At 47.3% G+C, this 18,030-nt stretch overlaps 1 protein-coding gene across 4 annotated transcripts in view; it reads left to right on the top strand.

Annotated features, from left to right (window-relative positions):
* The window catches only part of dgkh (diacylglycerol kinase, eta), a 651,598-nt gene that overhangs the window by 532,362 nt on the left and 101,206 nt on the right, over positions 1-18,030 (top strand). For all 4 annotated transcript variants that reach the window (XM_070894157.1, XM_070894158.1, XM_070894156.1 and 1 more), the window contains 5 exons: positions 4,170-4,452; positions 6,278-6,403; positions 8,597-8,737; positions 14,729-14,846; positions 15,491-15,601. In XM_070894157.1, the coding sequence (XP_070750258.1) occupies positions 4,170-4,452; positions 6,278-6,403; positions 8,597-8,737; positions 14,729-14,846; positions 15,491-15,601 (779 nt within the window). The remainder of the gene's footprint in view (positions 1-4,169; positions 4,453-6,277; positions 6,404-8,596; positions 8,738-14,728; positions 14,847-15,490; positions 15,602-18,030) is intronic.

The raw sequence follows: 18,030 nt of genomic DNA, 5'->3' as shown, positions 1-18,030 counted from the left end.
GGGCCAGCTGTGGCTCAGTGGGCAGCACTCTCGCCTCTGAGTCAGAAGGTTGTGGGTTCAAGTCCCACTCCAGGGACTGGAGCACATAAATCTAGGCTGACACTCCAGTGCAGTGCTGAGGGAGCGATGCATTGTCTGAGGTGCCATCTTTCGGATGAGACGTTAAACCAAGGCCCCGTCTGCTCTCTCAGGTGGACGTAAAAGATCCCATCGCACTATTTCGAAGAGGAGCAGGGGAGTTATCCCCGATGTCCTGGCCAATATTTATCCCTCAATCAACATAACAAAAAACAGATTATCTGGTCATTATCACATTGCTGTGTGTGGGAGCTTGCTGTGCGCAAATTGGCTGCTGCGTTTCTCACATTACAACAAGTGACTACACTCCAAAGGTACTTCATTGGCTCTAAAGCGCTTTTAGATATCTGGTGATCGTGAAAGGTGCTATATAAATGCAAGTCTTTTATAGAAGCATAGAAAATAGGTGCAGGAGTAGGCCAATAGGCCCTTCGAGCCTGCACCACCATTCAATAAGATCATGGCTGATCATTCACCTCAGTACCCCTTTCCTGCCTTTTCTCCATACCCCTTGATCGCTTTAGCCATAAAGGCCATATCCAACTCCCTCTTGAATATATCTAACGAACTGGCATCAACAACTCTCTGCGGAAGAGAATTCCACAGGTTAACAACTCTCTGAGTGAAGAAGTTTCTCCTCATCTCATAAGAACATAAGAATTAGGAACAGGAGTAGGCCATCTAGCCCCTCGAGCCTGCTCCGCCATTCAACAAGATCATGGCTGATCTGGCCGTGGACTCAGCTCCACTTACCCGCCCGCTCCCCATAACCCTTAATTCCCTTATTGGTTAAAAATCTATCTATCTATGACTTGAATACATTCAATGAGCTAGCCTCAACTGCTTCCTTGGGCAGAGAATTCCACAGATTCACAACCCTCTGGGAGAAGAAATTCCTTCTCAACTCGGTTTTAAATTGGCTCCCCTGTATTTTGAGGCTGTGCCCCCTTGTTCTAGTCTCCCCTACCAGTGGAAACAACCTCTCTGCCTCTATCTTGTCTATCCCTTTCATTATTTTAAATGTTTCTATAAGATCACCCCTCATCCTTCTGAACCCCAGTCTACTCAATCTATCATCATAAGGTAACCCCCTCATCTCCGGAATCAGCCTAGTGAATCGTCTCTGTACCCCCTCCAAAGCCAATATATCCTTCCTTAAGTAAGGTGACCAAAACTGCATGCAGTACTCCAGGTGCGGCCTCACCAATACCCTATACAGTTGCAGCAGGACCTCCCTGCTTTTGTACTCCATCCCTCTCGCAATGAAGGCCAATATTCCATTCGCCTTCCTGATTACCTGCTGCACCTGCAAACAAACTTTTTGGGATTAATGCACAAGGACCCCCAGATCCCTCTGCACTGCAGCATGTTGTAATTTCTCTCCATTCAAATAATATTCCCTATTACTGTTTTTTTTTCCCAAGGTGGATGACCTCACACTTTCCGACATTGTATTCCATTCTGCCAAACCTTAGCCCATTCGCTTAACCTATCCAAATCTCTTTGCAGCCTCTCTGTGTTCTCTACACAACCTGCTTTCCCACTAAACTTTGTGTCATCTGCAAATTTTGTTATACTACACTCTGTCCCCTCTTCCAGGTCATTTATGTATATTGTAAACAGTTGTGGTCCCAGCACCGATCCCTGTGGCACACCACTAACCACCGATTTCCAACCCGAAAAGGACCCATTTATCCCGATTCTCTGCTTTCTGTTAGCCAGCCAATTCTCTATCCATGCTAATACATTTCCTCTGACTCTACGTACCTTTATCTTCTGCAGTAACCTTTTGTGTGGCACCTTATCGAATGCCTTTTGAAAATCTAAATACACCACATCCATCGGTACACTTCTAACCACCATGCTCGTTATATCCTCAAAGAATTCCAGTAAATTAGTTAAACATGATTTTCCCTTCATGAATCCATGCTGCGTCTGCTTGATTGCACTATTCCTATCTAGATGTCCTGCTATTTCTTCCTTAATGATAGTTTCAAGCATTTTCCCCACTACAGATGTTAAACTAACCGGCCTATAGTTACCTGCCTTTTGTCTACCCCTTTTTTAAACAGAGGCGTTACATTAGCTGCTTTCCAATCCGCTGGTACCTCCCCAGAGTCCAGAGAATTTTGGTAGATTATAACAAATGCATCTGCTTTTACTTGCGCCATCTCTTTTAATACCCTGGGATGCATTTCATCAGGACCAGGGGACTTGTCTACCTTGAGTCCCATTAGCCTGTCCAGCACTAGCCCCCTAGTGATAGTGATTGTCTCAAGGTCGTCCCTTCCCACATTCCTGTGACCAGCAATTTTTGGCATGATTTTTGTGTCTTCCACTGTGAAGACCGAAGCAAAATAATTGTTTAAGGTCTCAGCCATTTCCACATTTCCCATTATTAAATCCCCCTTCTCATCTTCTAAAGGACCAATATTTACTTTAGTCACTCTTTTCCGTTTTATATATCAGTAACAGCATTTACTATCTGTTTTTATGCTTTGCGCAAGTTTACCTTCGTAATCTATCTTTCCTTTCTTTATTGCTTTTTTAGTCATTCTTTGCTGTTTTTAAAATGTTCCCAATCTTCTAGTTTCCCACTAACCTTGGCCACCTTATACGCATTGGTCGTTAATTTGATACTCTCCTTTATTTCCTTGGTTATCCACGGCTGGTTATCCCTTCTCTTACCGCTCTTTTTCACTGGAATATATTTTTGTTGCGCACTATGAAAGAGCTCCTTAAAAGTCCTCCACTGTTCCTCAATTGTGCCACCGTTTAGTCTGTGTTTCCAGTCTACTTTAGCCAACTCTGCCCTCATCCCACTGTAGTCCTCTTTGTTTAAGCATAGTACGCTCGTTTCTGACACAACTTCCTCACCCTCAATCTGTATTACAAATTCAACCATACTGTGATCATTCCGAGAGGATCTTTTACTCAGAGATCGTTTATTTTTCCTGTCTCATTACACAGGACCAGATCTAAGATAGCTTGCTCCCTTGTAGGTTCTGTAACATACTGTTCTAAGAAACAATCCCGTATGCATTCTATGAATTCTCCTCCAGGCTACCCCGTGCGATTTGATTTGACCAATCGATATGTAGGTTAAAATCCCCCATGACTATTGCCGTTCCTTTTTCACATGCCTCCATTATTCCCTTGATTATTGCCCGCCCCACCGTGAAGTTATTATTTGGGGGCCTATAAACTACGCCCATCAGTGACTTTTTCCCCTTACTATCTCTAATCTCCACCCACAATGATTCAACATTTTGTTCATTAGAGCCAATATCGTCTCTCACAACTGCCCTGATATCATCCTTTATTAACCTAAATGGCTTACCGCTTATCCTTAGACTGTGACTCTGGTTCTGGACTTCCCAACATCGGGAACATTCTTCCTGCATCTAACCTGTCCAGTCCCATCAGAATTTTATATGTTTCTATGAGATCCCCTCTCATTCTTCTAAACTCCAGTGAATACAGACCCAGTCGATCCAGTCTCTCCTCATATGTCAGTCCAGCCATCCCGGGAATCGGTCTGGTGAACCTTCGCTGCACTCCCTCAATAGCAAGAACGTCCTTCCTCAGATTCGGAGACCAAAACTGAACACAATATTCCAGGTGAGGCCTCACCCAAGGCCCTGTACAACTGCAATAAGACTTCCCTGCTCCTATACTCAAATCCCCTAGCTTTGAAGGCCAACATACCATTTGCCTTCTTCACCGCCTGCTGCACCTGCATGCCAACTTTCAGGGACTGATGAACCATGACACCCAGGTCTCATTGCACCTCCCCCTTTCCTAATCTGCCGGCATTCAGATAATATTCTGCCTTCATGTTTTTGCCACCAAAGTGGATAACCTCACATTTATCCACATTATACTGGCTCTCTGTCAAGTTTTGTTTGAGAAGCGTCCTGTGAAATGCCTTGGAACGTTTTACTACGTTAAAGGCGCTATATAAATGCAAGTTGTTGTCATCGTTGTTCATGGCAGCTGCCTTGAAGAATAAATCGGTAACTACTATAAAAGTAATGTGGCACTGTTGAATCTCGCACTGCGATCTGACGCTGTTGTATTCCGTTGCCCAGTGTTCGACGCTGAATGAGAAGCTGGATTCGTTGCTGCAGGCGCTGAATGATGAGTCTCAGGCCACGACAAGCCACCACTGCTCGACACCGCCCATTGTGGAGGAGGAAGGGGAAGAGGAGGAGTTCAGCGAAGAGTCCTTATCCGAGAGCAAGGAGCAGGATGTGGAGAACATCCCAGCTCGGTCTTCCACACAGAAATTCTTCAAACCGAGAGAGCAACTTATGCTTCGGGCAAACAGTTTGAAAAAAGCAGTGAGGCAAATCATCGAGCAAGCAGAGAAAGGTACAGCCCACTGCAACCCTGCCAGTTATTTCTGGACTGACCATCGACCCAAACAGCAAAGATGTTTGAAAACTGCACAAACTATAAATTTCCGTTTTATTTTCGTAAATATTTTCTCTTGAAATGATTAATTTCAAGGGGACTGAGAGACACAGTGTGCAGATAGCTCCCATATAAATACTGTTTCTTGAGCCAATGCAACTTTGTTTTAACCTTTCGGTTTTCTCTTTTGTGAAGTGAACGTAAATGCAGAGATCACATGGCGAGAGTACGTTAAGGGGCATAGTGGGTTTTGAAACAGTGCTGGATGGACAACCTTGGGAAAATGGATTCAAAGGTCACCACAGCAAATTGAGGCATTGGCCTAGAAACGCGGGTCGCTTGTGCCTCCTGTTAGTTCCCCCGGGGGGGCGCTAACTGGGTGCAAACGGCTTTACGCCCAGATGCGGCGTGGCTAACGACTCCTGCCAAATTCGCCGGGAGTTTGGCGGCGGCGGTAACCCGTAGCACCCAGCTCCACTGTACAGACGATGCTGACATCATCACCGCGGGCAGTGCCCCGGACCCTAAGTTGGGTCTCGCCCCCTGAAGCTGCGCTGGGAGATGTCCGTGACAGCTTCAGGGGGTTTGCGGGGTTACGGATTAAAGGGGAGGTGCGGGCCGTAAAGAAAAAAAATTCATCCGACCGTTTGCCGCGCCCCATCGGCGCTTTGAACGTGGGATCCACGCCACGATCGGTCAGCCCGGCACTGCCGCTCCCCGATCGGTCAGCCCGGCACTCCTGCTCCCCACTGGAGGCCCCTTTCTTCACTGCAGAGTGTGCAGCTTGGGCCCTTCCCTTTAATTAAGGTGACGAGCCCCTCGTACGTGGCCCAGTGCGCTCCCTGCGCGTCCGCTCCACTAGCGCCCCCGCAAGGAAGTGAAGCGCATTTGTTTTGCGCTCCACTTCCTTCCAGGGGGCGGTTACCCGAAGTTAGTGAGGGGAGCGGGGCCTCCAGGCCTGGCGCAAAATGCCCCGCTTCTCTCCCCCCCCCCCCCCCAGATGTTCCCGCCCCCAAACGGGGCACAGCAGAATTTTTCCCCCATTACGTGGAAATAATTTGATTATTTGACCTGAAAGCTGCTGGATTGTCATTAAAATTAGCCAGATCATCATCATCGGCAGTCCCTTGAGCGAGGATAGCTTGCTTTCACAAGAATTCACAGATGTTTCAATGAAGGACCTGATGTTCCAGTCCTGAACTCCAATTGCGGGAGTGGAAGATGCCTGTGCGTGGATTTTTTTAACCTGTGGTGACTGTTGCACATCAGCCACCAGACGGGCTTGACAGAGCTAGGCCTTTATCCAGTGGCAAGGGTTAACCGGGACGACTGGAGACCAGCTCTGCTGCACGGACCTAGTGCGCACACATATCACACTGTGGGCTGACCCGTGCTGCCCCTGGGCCCTCGCCTCCTCTGGGCCCCGAACCCTCATCTGTCACACTGAAGCACTTTAAGAGGACGTGGACATCAAAATTAGGAAAGCTTAAATTTTTTAAAATGTACTATATTCTGGGGAGTTTCTCGAAATGTTGATTGGGTGAGATGAAGTAAGATGAGAGGAGGTGAATGTGGAGCATAAACAGTGCCACAGACCGGTTGGGCCGAATGGCCTGTTTCTGTGATATAAATTCGATACAATTCCGTGTAAGTAAAATCGTGGATCTATTGCCCTAGACACGAGCACGTGGCCCATCGCCCTACTCTGATCCGATCTCCATGTTAGCAGCTTTCTGTCAGTCCCCTGCTCTCACGGTGTTTTACTGATGGTTCTTCCCTGTAGTTGTGGACGAACAGAATGCACACACCCAAGAACAGGTTGAAATGGAACTGAAGAAGGACATTGAGGAGGACTTGAAGGAGGAAGAAAAGGAGGAGGACGAGTCAAAGGAATCCGACATCCAGACAAGTACGATTTCTTCATCTTTTTCCAGCTTCAATTTAGATCGGGGTGGGGGGGGTCCAGCCAGCTTGAATATATTGTGCCTCTTTACTGTGTCAACTAATTAGCTTGCAATTATTGAAAGTATTGATGCCACTGTATCAGTTGTCATCTCAAACTGATCCACACCTGGTGACTTGGCAATAATGGTCATACAGTCGAAACACTTTTACAGGCTCTTAACTCTTAACATGAGTCCTTAGGTGGCTGAACAGTCCAATACAAGAGCCACAGTCCCTGTCACAGGTGGGACAGACAGTTATTGGGGGAAAGAGAGGTTGGGACTGGTTTGCCGCACGCTCTTTCCGCTGCCTGCGCTTGATTTCTGCATGCTCTCGGCGATGAGACTCGAGGTGCTCAGCGCCCTCCCGGATTCACTTCCTCCACTTAGGGCGGTCTTTGGCCAGGGACTCCCAGGTGTCAGTCGGACGTTGCACTTTATCAGGGAGGCTTTGAGGGTGTCCTTGTAACGTTTCCTCTGCCCACCTGGGGCTCGTTTGCCATGAAGGAGTTCCGAGTAGAGCGTTGCTTTGGGAGTCTTGTGTCTGGCATGCGAACTATGTGGCCTGCCCAGTGGAGCTGATCAAGTGTGGTCAGTGCTTCAATGCTGGGGATGTTGGCCTGGTCGAGGACGCTAATGTTGGTGCGCCTGTCCTCCTAGGGTATTTGTAGGATCTTGCGGAGACATCATTGGTGGTATTTCTCCAGCGACTTGAGGTGTCGACTGTACATGGTCCATGACTCTGAGCCATACAGGAGGGCGGGTATTACTACAGCCCTGTAGATCATGAGCTTGGTGGCAGTTTTGAGGGCCTGGTCTTCAAACACTCTTTTTCTCAGGCAGCCGAAGGTTGCACTGGCGCACTGGAGGCGGTGTTGAATCTCGTCGTCAATGCCTGCTCGTGTTGATAAGAGGTTCCCGAGGTATAGGAAGTGGTCCACGTTGTCCAGGGCTGCGCCGTGGATCTTGATGTCCACGTACAATATGCGCACTGGCTCCCTGCACTGACTGTGTTGGGAGCCACTGTTACCCTAAGTGCCTGTTTAATCAGCTTCTGAGTGGTACTGACAGATTTTGAAGGTTTTCACTGGTGCATTAGATTATAGCCAGGTCTTGTTGAGTCTGTTTCAATGAAGTCCTGGAATAAATGCATTGACTTACTCAGCCTGCACAGAAAATACTTGTTGTTGGATGTATCAAAATTGGGCGAAAGCAGAGCATATAAAAGAGTTAAGAACATAAGAAATTGGAGCAGGAGTAGGCCACCTGGCCCCTCGAGCCTGCTCCACCATTTAATAAGATCATGGCTGATCCGACCATGGACTCAGCTCCACTTCCCTGCCCACTCCCCATAACCCTTGACTCTTATCACTCAAAAATCTGTCTATCTTCACCTTAAATACATTCAATGACCCAACCACTACAGCTCTCTGGGGCAGAGAATTCCACAGATCTACAACCCTCTGAGAAAAGAAAATCCTCCTCATCTCAGTTTTAAATGGGCGGCCCCTTATTCTGAGACTATCTCCCCTAGTTTTAGTTTCCCCTATGAGTGGAAATATCCTCTCTGCATTCACCTTGTCGAGCCCCCTCTCATTCTTCTGAACTCCAATGTATATAGGCCCAAACTACTCCACCTTTCCTCATAAGTCAACCCCCTCATCTCAGGAATCAACCTAGTGAACTTTCTCTGAGCAGCCTCCAATGCAAGTATATCCCTCCTTGAATACGGAGACCAAAACTGTACGCAGTACTCCAGGTGTAGCCTCACCAATACCCTGTACAGTTGTAGCAGGACTTCTCTGCTTTTATACTCTAGCCCCCTTGCAATAAAGGCCAACATTTCATTTGCCTTCCTGATCACTTGCTGTACCTGAATACTAACCTTTTGTGTTTCATGCACAAGGACCCCCAGGTCCCTCTGTACTGCAGTTAATGGGCGCTTGTTCATTCTTGGTTAATTAACTGATGATAAAGAGCAATAATTTTGAAGCGTGTAATGGAATGTGTTGCTGGAATAGATTTATGTTCCATAAGATGCTCTGCATTTTTACCAATTTTCTTTTTTGATCAAAAACCTTTTGTTGTTTCTATCACTGTAATAGTCAGTAGTACCAATGAACAAATCTAATAATCCGCTATTCTTTTCATTCATTTAGCTCTGCGATCGGCTCAAAGATCCCCTCCAGAGAGACGAATCCATCGCACTACCACTTCCTACACTGGCCCATTCACAACCTCAGCCCTGACTGCTAGCAAAGAAAACCTCCCAGTGCTGAATACCAGAATCATCTGCCCAGGTACCCAGCATCCTGACACAGGAGGGAGGTTGCAGAAAGTGGAAGGAATGCAGTAGAAAACGTATTAAGCCGGTTGTATCAGGACTATCTCTACTTTCCTCCAGTGGGTGCATAATTGAGTTGGTCCATGGTGTAGAAACTGAGGTTCAGGGCTTTGTGACCTTCCATCTGGACAGAGAGTAAACCCTCAAACATGCATCATGAGTGGCTTTAGAAATCACTTTGAAAATCTCAGGCACAAGGACACAACAACTTGTATTTATATAGTACCTTTAATAGAAACATAGAAAATAGGAGCAGCAGTAGGCCATTCGGCCCTTCGAGTCTGCACCGCCATTCAATATGATCATGGCTGATCCTCTATCTCAACACCATATTCCCGCTTTTTCCCCATACCCTTTGATATCTTTTATATCTAGAAATCTATCTATCTTCTTCTTAAATATATTCAGTCACTTTCTATGGTAGAGAATTCCACAGGTTCACCACACTGAGTGAAAAAGTTTCTCCTCATCTTAGTCCTAAATTTCCTACCCTGTATCCTGAGACTGTGACCCCTTGTTCTTGACTTCCCAGCCAGGGGAAACATCCTCCCCGCATCCAGTCTATCCAACCCAGTCAGAATTTTATACGTTTCAATGAGATCCCCTCCTTCTTCTAAACTCTAGTGACTACAGGCCTAGTCGACCCAATCTTTCCTCGTACGACAGTCAATATAGTTCAACGTCCTCTGGCACTTCACAGGAGTGTTACTAAACAAAATTTGACACTGAGCCACATAAGGCGATATCAGGACAGGTGACCTTGGTCAAAATGGTAGATTTTAAGCAGCGACTTACAGGAGGAAAGAGAAGGGAGTGGTTTAGGAAAGGAATTCCAGAGCTTAGGACCCAGGCAGCTGAAGGCACGGCCGCCAACAGTGGAGCGATGGAAAGCGGAGGTATGCAATCGGCCAGAATTAGAGGAGTGCAGAGATCTTAAAAGGTTGTGGGGCTGGAGCAGGTTACAGAGATAGGGAGGGGCAAGAGGCCCTGAAGAGATTCGAAAACAAGGATGAGAATTTTAAAATTGAGCCGTTGGACGGTGAGCCAATGTAGGTCAGCGATCCTGTGGGTGATGGGTGAACGGGACTTGATGTGATTTAAATTAGCCCATTTTAGCTCATCCATCCAGAGTAATCCTGCAGTCTCCCCTGCCCCCCGCCCCCCCCCCCATCGATTGCAGCAACCATTTGTATCTTAAATGATTCTAAGGGTTTTCACCTCCATCTCGGAATGCATTCCATGTGTTGATCACTCTTTATGTAATGAAGAAGTTCCTGATCAATCCTAAACTTTCCTTTTGCTAGTCTGGTCCCGCGTCCTACTCTTGCAATGTAATCTGAAGTCATTTTCCAGAGGCAGCTTTGCCGTACAGCTTACGATCTTATAAACCTCTATAAGATCACCTCTTTCCATCTCTCCGATCTTGCATCATAGCTCAGGCGTACCGCACCGGGGTCGGGCAGCCACGCTCAATGCCGAGCTATTGGTGCTGAGTCAATGGTAGGTCTTCCCATACATTGATTCCAGTGAAATAGCAACAAGTAGATTTCCAAAGTAAGAGACCATTCTGTCGTACGCAGGCACTCTAGGATTAGTTATTAATTGTGCTTCAGAATTGAACGTACCATCAAGACTGGTTGTTTTGAATATAATGGGTTGTGAGGAAGGCTGATCCATCAATGCAGTCTCACTGACATTCCGTGGAGTTTAGGGTGGTATTTTGGTCATATTCCTCAGTGCCCAGTTACTGTTGGCTGGTTTCCAGGCACCAAAACGCCCTCTTTTTATAATTCGGAATAAATGGTGGCTATTCTGCTGAGGCTGTGGTAGATTGCTGGGTGGGGAGCCATGCTGCCTCAGGTAAGCACCAAAGTCAATTTCTGGGCTACTTTCTGTACTTCTAATCTTATGCTAATTTCATTCTGTGTTCCATCTTGAGAAGTTTAATCTCGAAAGAAGCTTATATTAAGAGGCGTGTGATCGAGGGGGATTTTATTTCTAACTTGTCAGCCCCAAGCTCTGGAACTCCCTCCCTAAACCTCTCCACCTCTCTACCTCTCTCTCCTCTAAGCTGCTCCTTAAAACCTACCTCTTTGACCAAGCTTTTGATCACCTGCCCCAATGTCTCCTTATGTGGCTCGGTGTCAATTTTTGATTGATAACGCTCCTCTGAAGCCCCATGGGATGTTTTGGGACATTAAAGGCGCTATATAAATGCAAGTTGTTTTTAATCCCTTCAACTGGTTTCTGCTGAGGCCTGTACTGTTTTTCCCACATACTCTATGCATTTTGGGGGAATTATTCCGGGGAACATGGTGAAGAGATTGGTGTGAGGTAACGGGTTTTCCGATCACATGCTGTCCCCTCCCTCCCACCCCCACCTCCGCCTCCGGGAGCAAATATCAGGATATTGTGACTATTCACATCCCGCATAGGAAAACACAATGTTACAACCAATGTGCAGCATGGCTCCCCACCCAACAATCTACCACTGCCTCAGCAGAATAGCCACCATTGGTTCCTAATCTCGTAATGGCCTCTTTTGAGTGAGGTTACACACCTCATGCCCAACTGTGGGGCATTTGGTGCTGTGCACTTTGCTCCAAGAGAATTGTCTGCACTCATTTTAGGTAGGACCTTTAAAGCTGCCAGGGAGAGGTGGCATTGAGCCGATAGTCTGCTGGTACTCAAAGCTGCTGGTGTAAGAACCCCACCCATCTCCTTTTCCTCACCCCACACACCCTCTCCGATACCAAGCTATTTAATTTAGCTTTATCTTTTATCCTTATTGACTGGCTCTCTTCCCTGTTTAAAGGCTCCATCATGGATACTATGGCCTTATTCGGGATAGGTTGTAACTTCCCTCGCGATGCCCTTTCTGCCCACTCTGATCACATTCAGTCAGCAAGGTGTGTGCGGGAGTGACTCACATCGGCGCTCATCTGAATACTGTTTCTCTCTGCTTTGCTTGGAGCAAGCAGCTGACCTTCACCTTTTCCAGCCAGCCCGACCAAAATCCAAGTGCTTGTGTGTGGAGAATGAGAACATATGAATTAGGAGCAGGAGCAGGCCATTCGACCCCTCGAGCCTGCTCTGCCCTTCAATGAGATCATGGCTGATCTTCTACCTCAACTCCACTTTCCTGCACTATCCCCATATCCCTTGCTTCCCTTAATATCCAAAAATCTATCGATCTCCGTCTTGAATATACTCAAAGACTGAGCCTCCACAGCCTTCTGGGGGAGAGAATTCTTCTCATCTCAATCCTAAATTGCCAACCCCTTATTCTGAGACTGTGACCCCTGGTTCTAGACTCCCCAGCCTGGGGAAACATCCTCCCTGCATCTACCCTGTCAAGTCCTGAAAGAAGTTTGAATGTTTCAATGAGATCACCTCTCATTCTTCTAAACTCTAGAGAATATTGGCCTAGTCTACTCAATCTCTCCTCATAGAACAATCCCCCATCCCAGGAATCAGTCTGGTGAACTTTTGTTGCACTCCCTCTATGGCAAGTATATCCTTCCTTAGGTAAGGAGACCAAAACTGTACACAATACACCAGCCTGGCTTCTACATTCCCCTTGACACAGAATGCTAATGCAGTGACCACTATATCACCAGGTCACTTAGACATTTGTAAAGGCTAATGTTAACACTTAATCATCATCATCATAGGCGGTCCCTCGAACGAGGATGACTTGCTCCCACGAGTTCACAGATGTTTCAATGAAGGACCCGATGTTCCAGTCCTGAACTCCAATTGAGGGGGTGGAAGATGCCTGTGCATGGATTTTTTTTAACATGTGGTGGCTGTTGCACATCAGCCACCGCATGGGCTTGACAGAGCTAGGTCTTGGTCCAGTGGCAAGGGTTAAGTAGGACGACTGGAGACCTGCTCTGCTGCATGGACCTAGTGCGTACACATATCGCAGTGTGGGCTGGCCCGTGCTGTCCCTGGGTCCTCGCCTCTTCTGAGCCCCGTACCCTCATTTGCCGCACCTCCGCCACGATCTCTCGCTGCTCCTCCGCCACAAACATTCTGCCGCATCTTCGCCACGATCTCCCGCTGCTCCTCCGCACCAAACATTTGCTGCACCTCCGCCACGATCACTTACCAGATCTCAGCCACAATCCCTCATGGCTCCTCCGCCCCGATCACTCGTCGTAAGTCCGCCACGACCTTCCCGCTCCTCTGCTATACCAGGGCCACTTAATGCACTACAAGGTAACGGGGAGTCCTTTCCCCTGCCCACTGTGCAACAATCAGGGAATCGAGCACAAATCAGCCAGGCTCTGCTTTTCCGCTGATTAACTTTAACAGAGTGACTATTGACAGCCATGTGTCAGCCAATTAGTTGGAGGCGAGGCTGGACTTGCGATTTTCATTTACAGAGTTTCGGAATCCATGACTGAAACGGCGACAAACCAAGTGCAGCAGGATTATTTCGCCCAGCAAAATGCAGCGCGTGGAATGTAGTTTAATAATGCATATTCGGTGCATAAAATCATCCCTCAGTCACTTGCAGCCATGATTGACGGGGAAATACCCAAACATCTCCATTCTTGTGGTGCGAATTAGGATCCGGGCAGCAGAGCTTTGGATAAGCTGACATTTATGGAGAATGGAAGGTGGGAAGTCGGCCAGGAGAGCATTGGAATAGTCGAGAATGCTGGAAATCTCAGTGGGTCAGGCAGCCTCTGTAGAGAGAGAAACAGAGTTAGCGTTTCAGGTCTGTGACCCAAAGGGTCATCGACCTGAAACACTAACTCTGTTTCTCTCTCCACAGAGGCTGCCTGACCCGCTGAGATTTACAGCATTTTCTGTTTTCATTTCAGATTCCAGCATCTGCTGTATTTTGCTTTTGGTATTGGAACAGTTGAGACCGGAGGTAGCCAAAGCATGGATGAGGGTTTCAGCAGCGGCTGCCTATGGTGACATTGCTGTCCCCAGCCAGAATGGAGAAGGTTGGGTAATTCTCCCGACAGTTACGCCTGGACACCCTGTGGTCTACACGCAGCCTCATTTTAAAGACCTGCGCATCTGTGCTACCATCGAGCAAGGCTCCATGTCAGGAACCTTACCTGGCATAACTTAGCATGATAGGTCACTTGCTTGTGTGTTGCCTAGCGATCATCATCATCATAGGCAGTCCCTCAGAATTGAGGAAGACTTGCTTCCACCCTTAAAATTAGGTGGCTGAACAGTCCAATATGAGAGCCACAGTCCCTGTCACAGGTGGGACAGATAGTCGTTGAGGAAAGGGAGGGTGGGACAGATTTGCCGCACGCTCTTTCCGCTGCCTGCACTTGATTTCTGCATGCTCTCGGCGATGAGACTCAAGGTGGTCAGCGTCCTCCCAGATGCACTTCCTCCACTTGGGGCGGTCTTTGGCCAGGGACTCCCAGGTGTCGGTGGAGACGTTGCACTTTATCAGGGAGGCTTTGAGGGTGTCCCTGTAATGTTTCCTCTGCCCACCTTTGGCTCATTTGCCATGAAGGAGTTCTGGGTAGAGTGTTCGCTTTGGGAGTCTCGTGTCTGGCATGCGGACAATGTGGCCTGCCCAGCGGAGCTGATCAAGTGTGGTCAGTGCTTCAATGCTGGGGATGTTGGCCTGGTCGAGGACGCTAATGTTGGTGTGTCTATCCTCCCAGGGGATTTGCAGGATCTTGCGGTGACATCGCTGGTGGTATTTCTCCAGTAACTTGAGGTGTCTACTGTACATGGTCCATGTCTCTGAGCCATACAGGAGGGCGGGTATTACTACAGCCCTGTAGACCATGAGCTTGGTGGTAGATTTGAGGGCCCGGTCTCCAAACACTCTCTTCCTTAGGCTGCACTGGAGCACTGGAGGGGGGGTTGGATCTCGTTGTCAACGTCTGCTCTTGTTGATAAGAGGCTCCCGAGGTATGGGAAATGGTCCTAACGATATATGTGTGTCTGAACACAGGTTTACGGGCTGGACTTGCTGCCTCCATCGCTGGAAGTTCGATCATCAGCAAAATGTTACTGGCCAACATCGATCCTTTCGTAGCAACACCATTCATTGATCCTGATCCAGACTCACTGTAAGAAGTGTTCTTTGTTACACCAATCTTCGTCGTTTCTCATCTCCAACCACATTTATTGGATTATTGCTGTAAATTGTCAAATAAATCTTTTTTTGGAAAGTTACTGTTACTGGGTGGATATGTGCACATCATAAACAGTCCCTTGGAATCGAGGAAGACTTGCTTCCACTCTTAAAATGAGTCCTTAGGTGGCTGAACAGTCCAATACGAGAGCCACAGTCCCTGTCAGGTGGGACAGATAGTCGTTGAGGGAAAGGGTGGGTGGGACTGGTTTTCCGCGCGCTCTTTCCGTTGCCTGCACTTGGTTTCTGCATGCTCTCGGCGATAAGACTCGAGGTGCTCAGCGCCCTCCCGGATGCACTTCCTTCACTTAGGGCAGTCTTTGGCCAGGGACTCCCAGATGTCGGAGGGAATGTTGCACTTTATCAGGGAGGCTTTGAGGGTGTCCTTGTAACGTTTCCTCTGCCCACCTTTGGCTTGTTTGCCGTGAAGGAGTTCAGAGTAGAACGCTTGCTTTGGGAATCTCGTGTCTGGCATGCGAACAATGTGACCCGCCCAGCGGAGCTGGTCGAGTGTGGTAGCATATCATAAGAACGCATGAATGTTTTTTAACAAAAAATATATGTTTTTTTAAATTCCAGAGAAGGTTATACTGAAAAATGTGTTATGAACAATTATTTTGGAATTGGATTAGATGCAAAAATCTCCTTGGAATTTAACAACAAGCGTGAGGAGCACCCTGAGAAATGCAGGTATGTACATAGCTTTCAACTTGTGTTACATTGGGAAATCACGGTGCTCATAATGCAGAACACTACAGCACAGCGTAAAACTACAACATCAGGCCGTTGTGATCAGGTGATGCCATCCTAGAGATTGCTGGGGAACTGAAGAACCGAGAGAGTGAAGGAATTCCACAGTTTTGAGGTTCTGCCATGGCTCTCAGAACGCAAACTGTGGAGATAAGAACATAACATAAGAATTAAGAGCAGGAGGAGGCCATTCGGCCCCTCGAACCAGCTCCGCCATTCAATGAGATCATGGCTGATCTTCGACCTCAACTCCACTTTCCTGCACTGACTCCATATCCCGTGATTCCCTTCATATCTAAAAATCTGAATATACTCAAAGACTGAGCTGCCACAGCCCTTTGGGGCAGAGAATTACAAAGATTCACCACCCTCTGAGTGAAGAAGTTTCTCCTCATCTCAGTCCTAAATGGCCGACCCCTTATTCTGAGACTGTGACCCCTGGTTCTAGACTCCCAAGCCAGAGGAAACATCCTCCCTGCATCTACCCTGTCAAGCCCTGTAAGAATTTTGTATGTTTCAATGAGATCACCTCTCATTCTTCTAAACTCTGGAGAATATAGGCCTAGTCTACTCAATGTCTCCTCATAGGACAATCCCCCATCCCAGGAATCAGTCTGGTGAACCTTCGTTGCACTCCCTCCATGGCAAGATCTTGTCCTTCCTCTCATAGGGGAAGTAAGGAGTTGATTTCAAGATCATGGGGAATTAGCGAGGAAAAAGACAGATTATTCAGAGCTCCGAAGGACCAAGAGAGGAGAGTTGAATCACTGTAATAAAACAAATGCAAAGTACTGCGGATGCTGGAAATCTGAAATACAAACTAAAAATGCTGTAAACACTCGGCAGGTCAGGTAGTAGCTGTGGAGAGAGAAACCGAGCGAACGTTTCAGGTCGATGACCATCAATCACAATGGGAAGAAGTTAGAGATTTAACTGTTTATAAGCAAGCACTGATCAGAAACAGCAGAGCTGGTCTCCAGTCGTCTTGATTAACCCTTGCCACTGGACCAAGACCTAGCTATGTCAAGCCCGTGTGGTGGCTAGTGTGCAACGGCCACCCCACGTTACCTGGAATATTAGGTCCTTCATTGAAACACCTGTGAACTCATCCTTTTTTTGATGTGGAAGCAAGTCATCCTCGCTTTGAGGGACTACCTATGATGATGATGATGGTGATCCAAGAAGGGGAGGAAAGAGCAAAAGGGAAGGTCTGTGATAGGGTGGAGGGTTGGAGAGATTAAATGACTGCAAGAGGGTCAGTCAGAGGCCAATTGAATCTTGGCCTTTATTGCAAAGGGGATGGAGTATAAAAGCAGGGAAGTCTTGCTACAGTTATACAGGGTATTGGAGAGGCCACACCTGGAATACTGCTGTTTTGGTTTCCATATTTACGAAAGGATATACTTGCTTTGGAGACAGTTCAGAGAAGGTTCACTAGGTTGATTCCAGAAATGAGGGGGTTGACTTATGAGGAAAGGTTGAGTAGGTTGGGCCTCTACTCATTGGAATTCAGAAGAATGAGAGGTGATCTTATCGAAACGCATAAGATTATGGAGGGAGCTTGACAAGGTGGATGCGGAGAGGATGTTTCCACTGATAGGGGAGACTAGAACTAGAGGGCACGATCTTAGAATAAGGGGCCACCCATTTAAAACTGAGATGAGGAGAAATTTCTTCTCTGAGATTTGTGGATCTGTGGAATTCGCTGCCTCAGAGAGCTGTGGAAGCTGGGACATTGAATAAATTTAAGACAGAAATAGACAGTTTCTTAAAAGATAAGGGAATAAGGGGTTATGGGGAGTGGGCAGGGAAGTGGACCTGAGTCCATGATCGGATCAGCCATGATCGTATTAAAATGGCGGAGCAGGCTCGAGGGGCCGTATGGCCTACTCCTGCTCCTATTTCTTATGTTCTTATGTGTAAAAGGATGATGGTGCAAGATAATCACTTACTCCAGGTACAATAATATTGATAACATTGAGAAGAAAGGTTGCAATGCAGAGGGTTTGGGGGCTGGAGGCCAGAGGAAGGCCACCCATTAGCTGGCAAGCTTTACCTGGTGTACCATGCAGAACTGCAAGCGGGTCAGTCAGCGAACCTGCCAGACAGAGAGCAGCAGTGAATACTCGAGCTTCATGGAGATAAGAGAGGTGTTGAGAGGAAATAAAATGTTTAGCATAAGAAAGGAAGTCAGCCTCCTTGTAGGTAGATTGACCAATGGAGGAGCTGTAGGAATTCTGTTTAAAGGGGAGATAGTGAGGCCAAGGATCTCAGGAGATGTAAAAGGATTGAGGATGAAGCCATCAAAATTAAGCGACATTGGCTGTTGAGGTTCATGAATAAACTGTGTCTTTGAAGAATTGGAAGAG

This window comes from Pristiophorus japonicus, chromosome 11 (assembly GCF_044704955.1).
Source record: "Pristiophorus japonicus isolate sPriJap1 chromosome 11, sPriJap1.hap1, whole genome shotgun sequence".
NCBI lineage: Eukaryota > Metazoa > Chordata > Chondrichthyes > Pristiophoridae > Pristiophorus > Pristiophorus japonicus.
The sequence above is the reverse complement of the archived record's forward strand: the minus strand, read 5'-3'. Positions and strand labels throughout refer to the sequence as shown.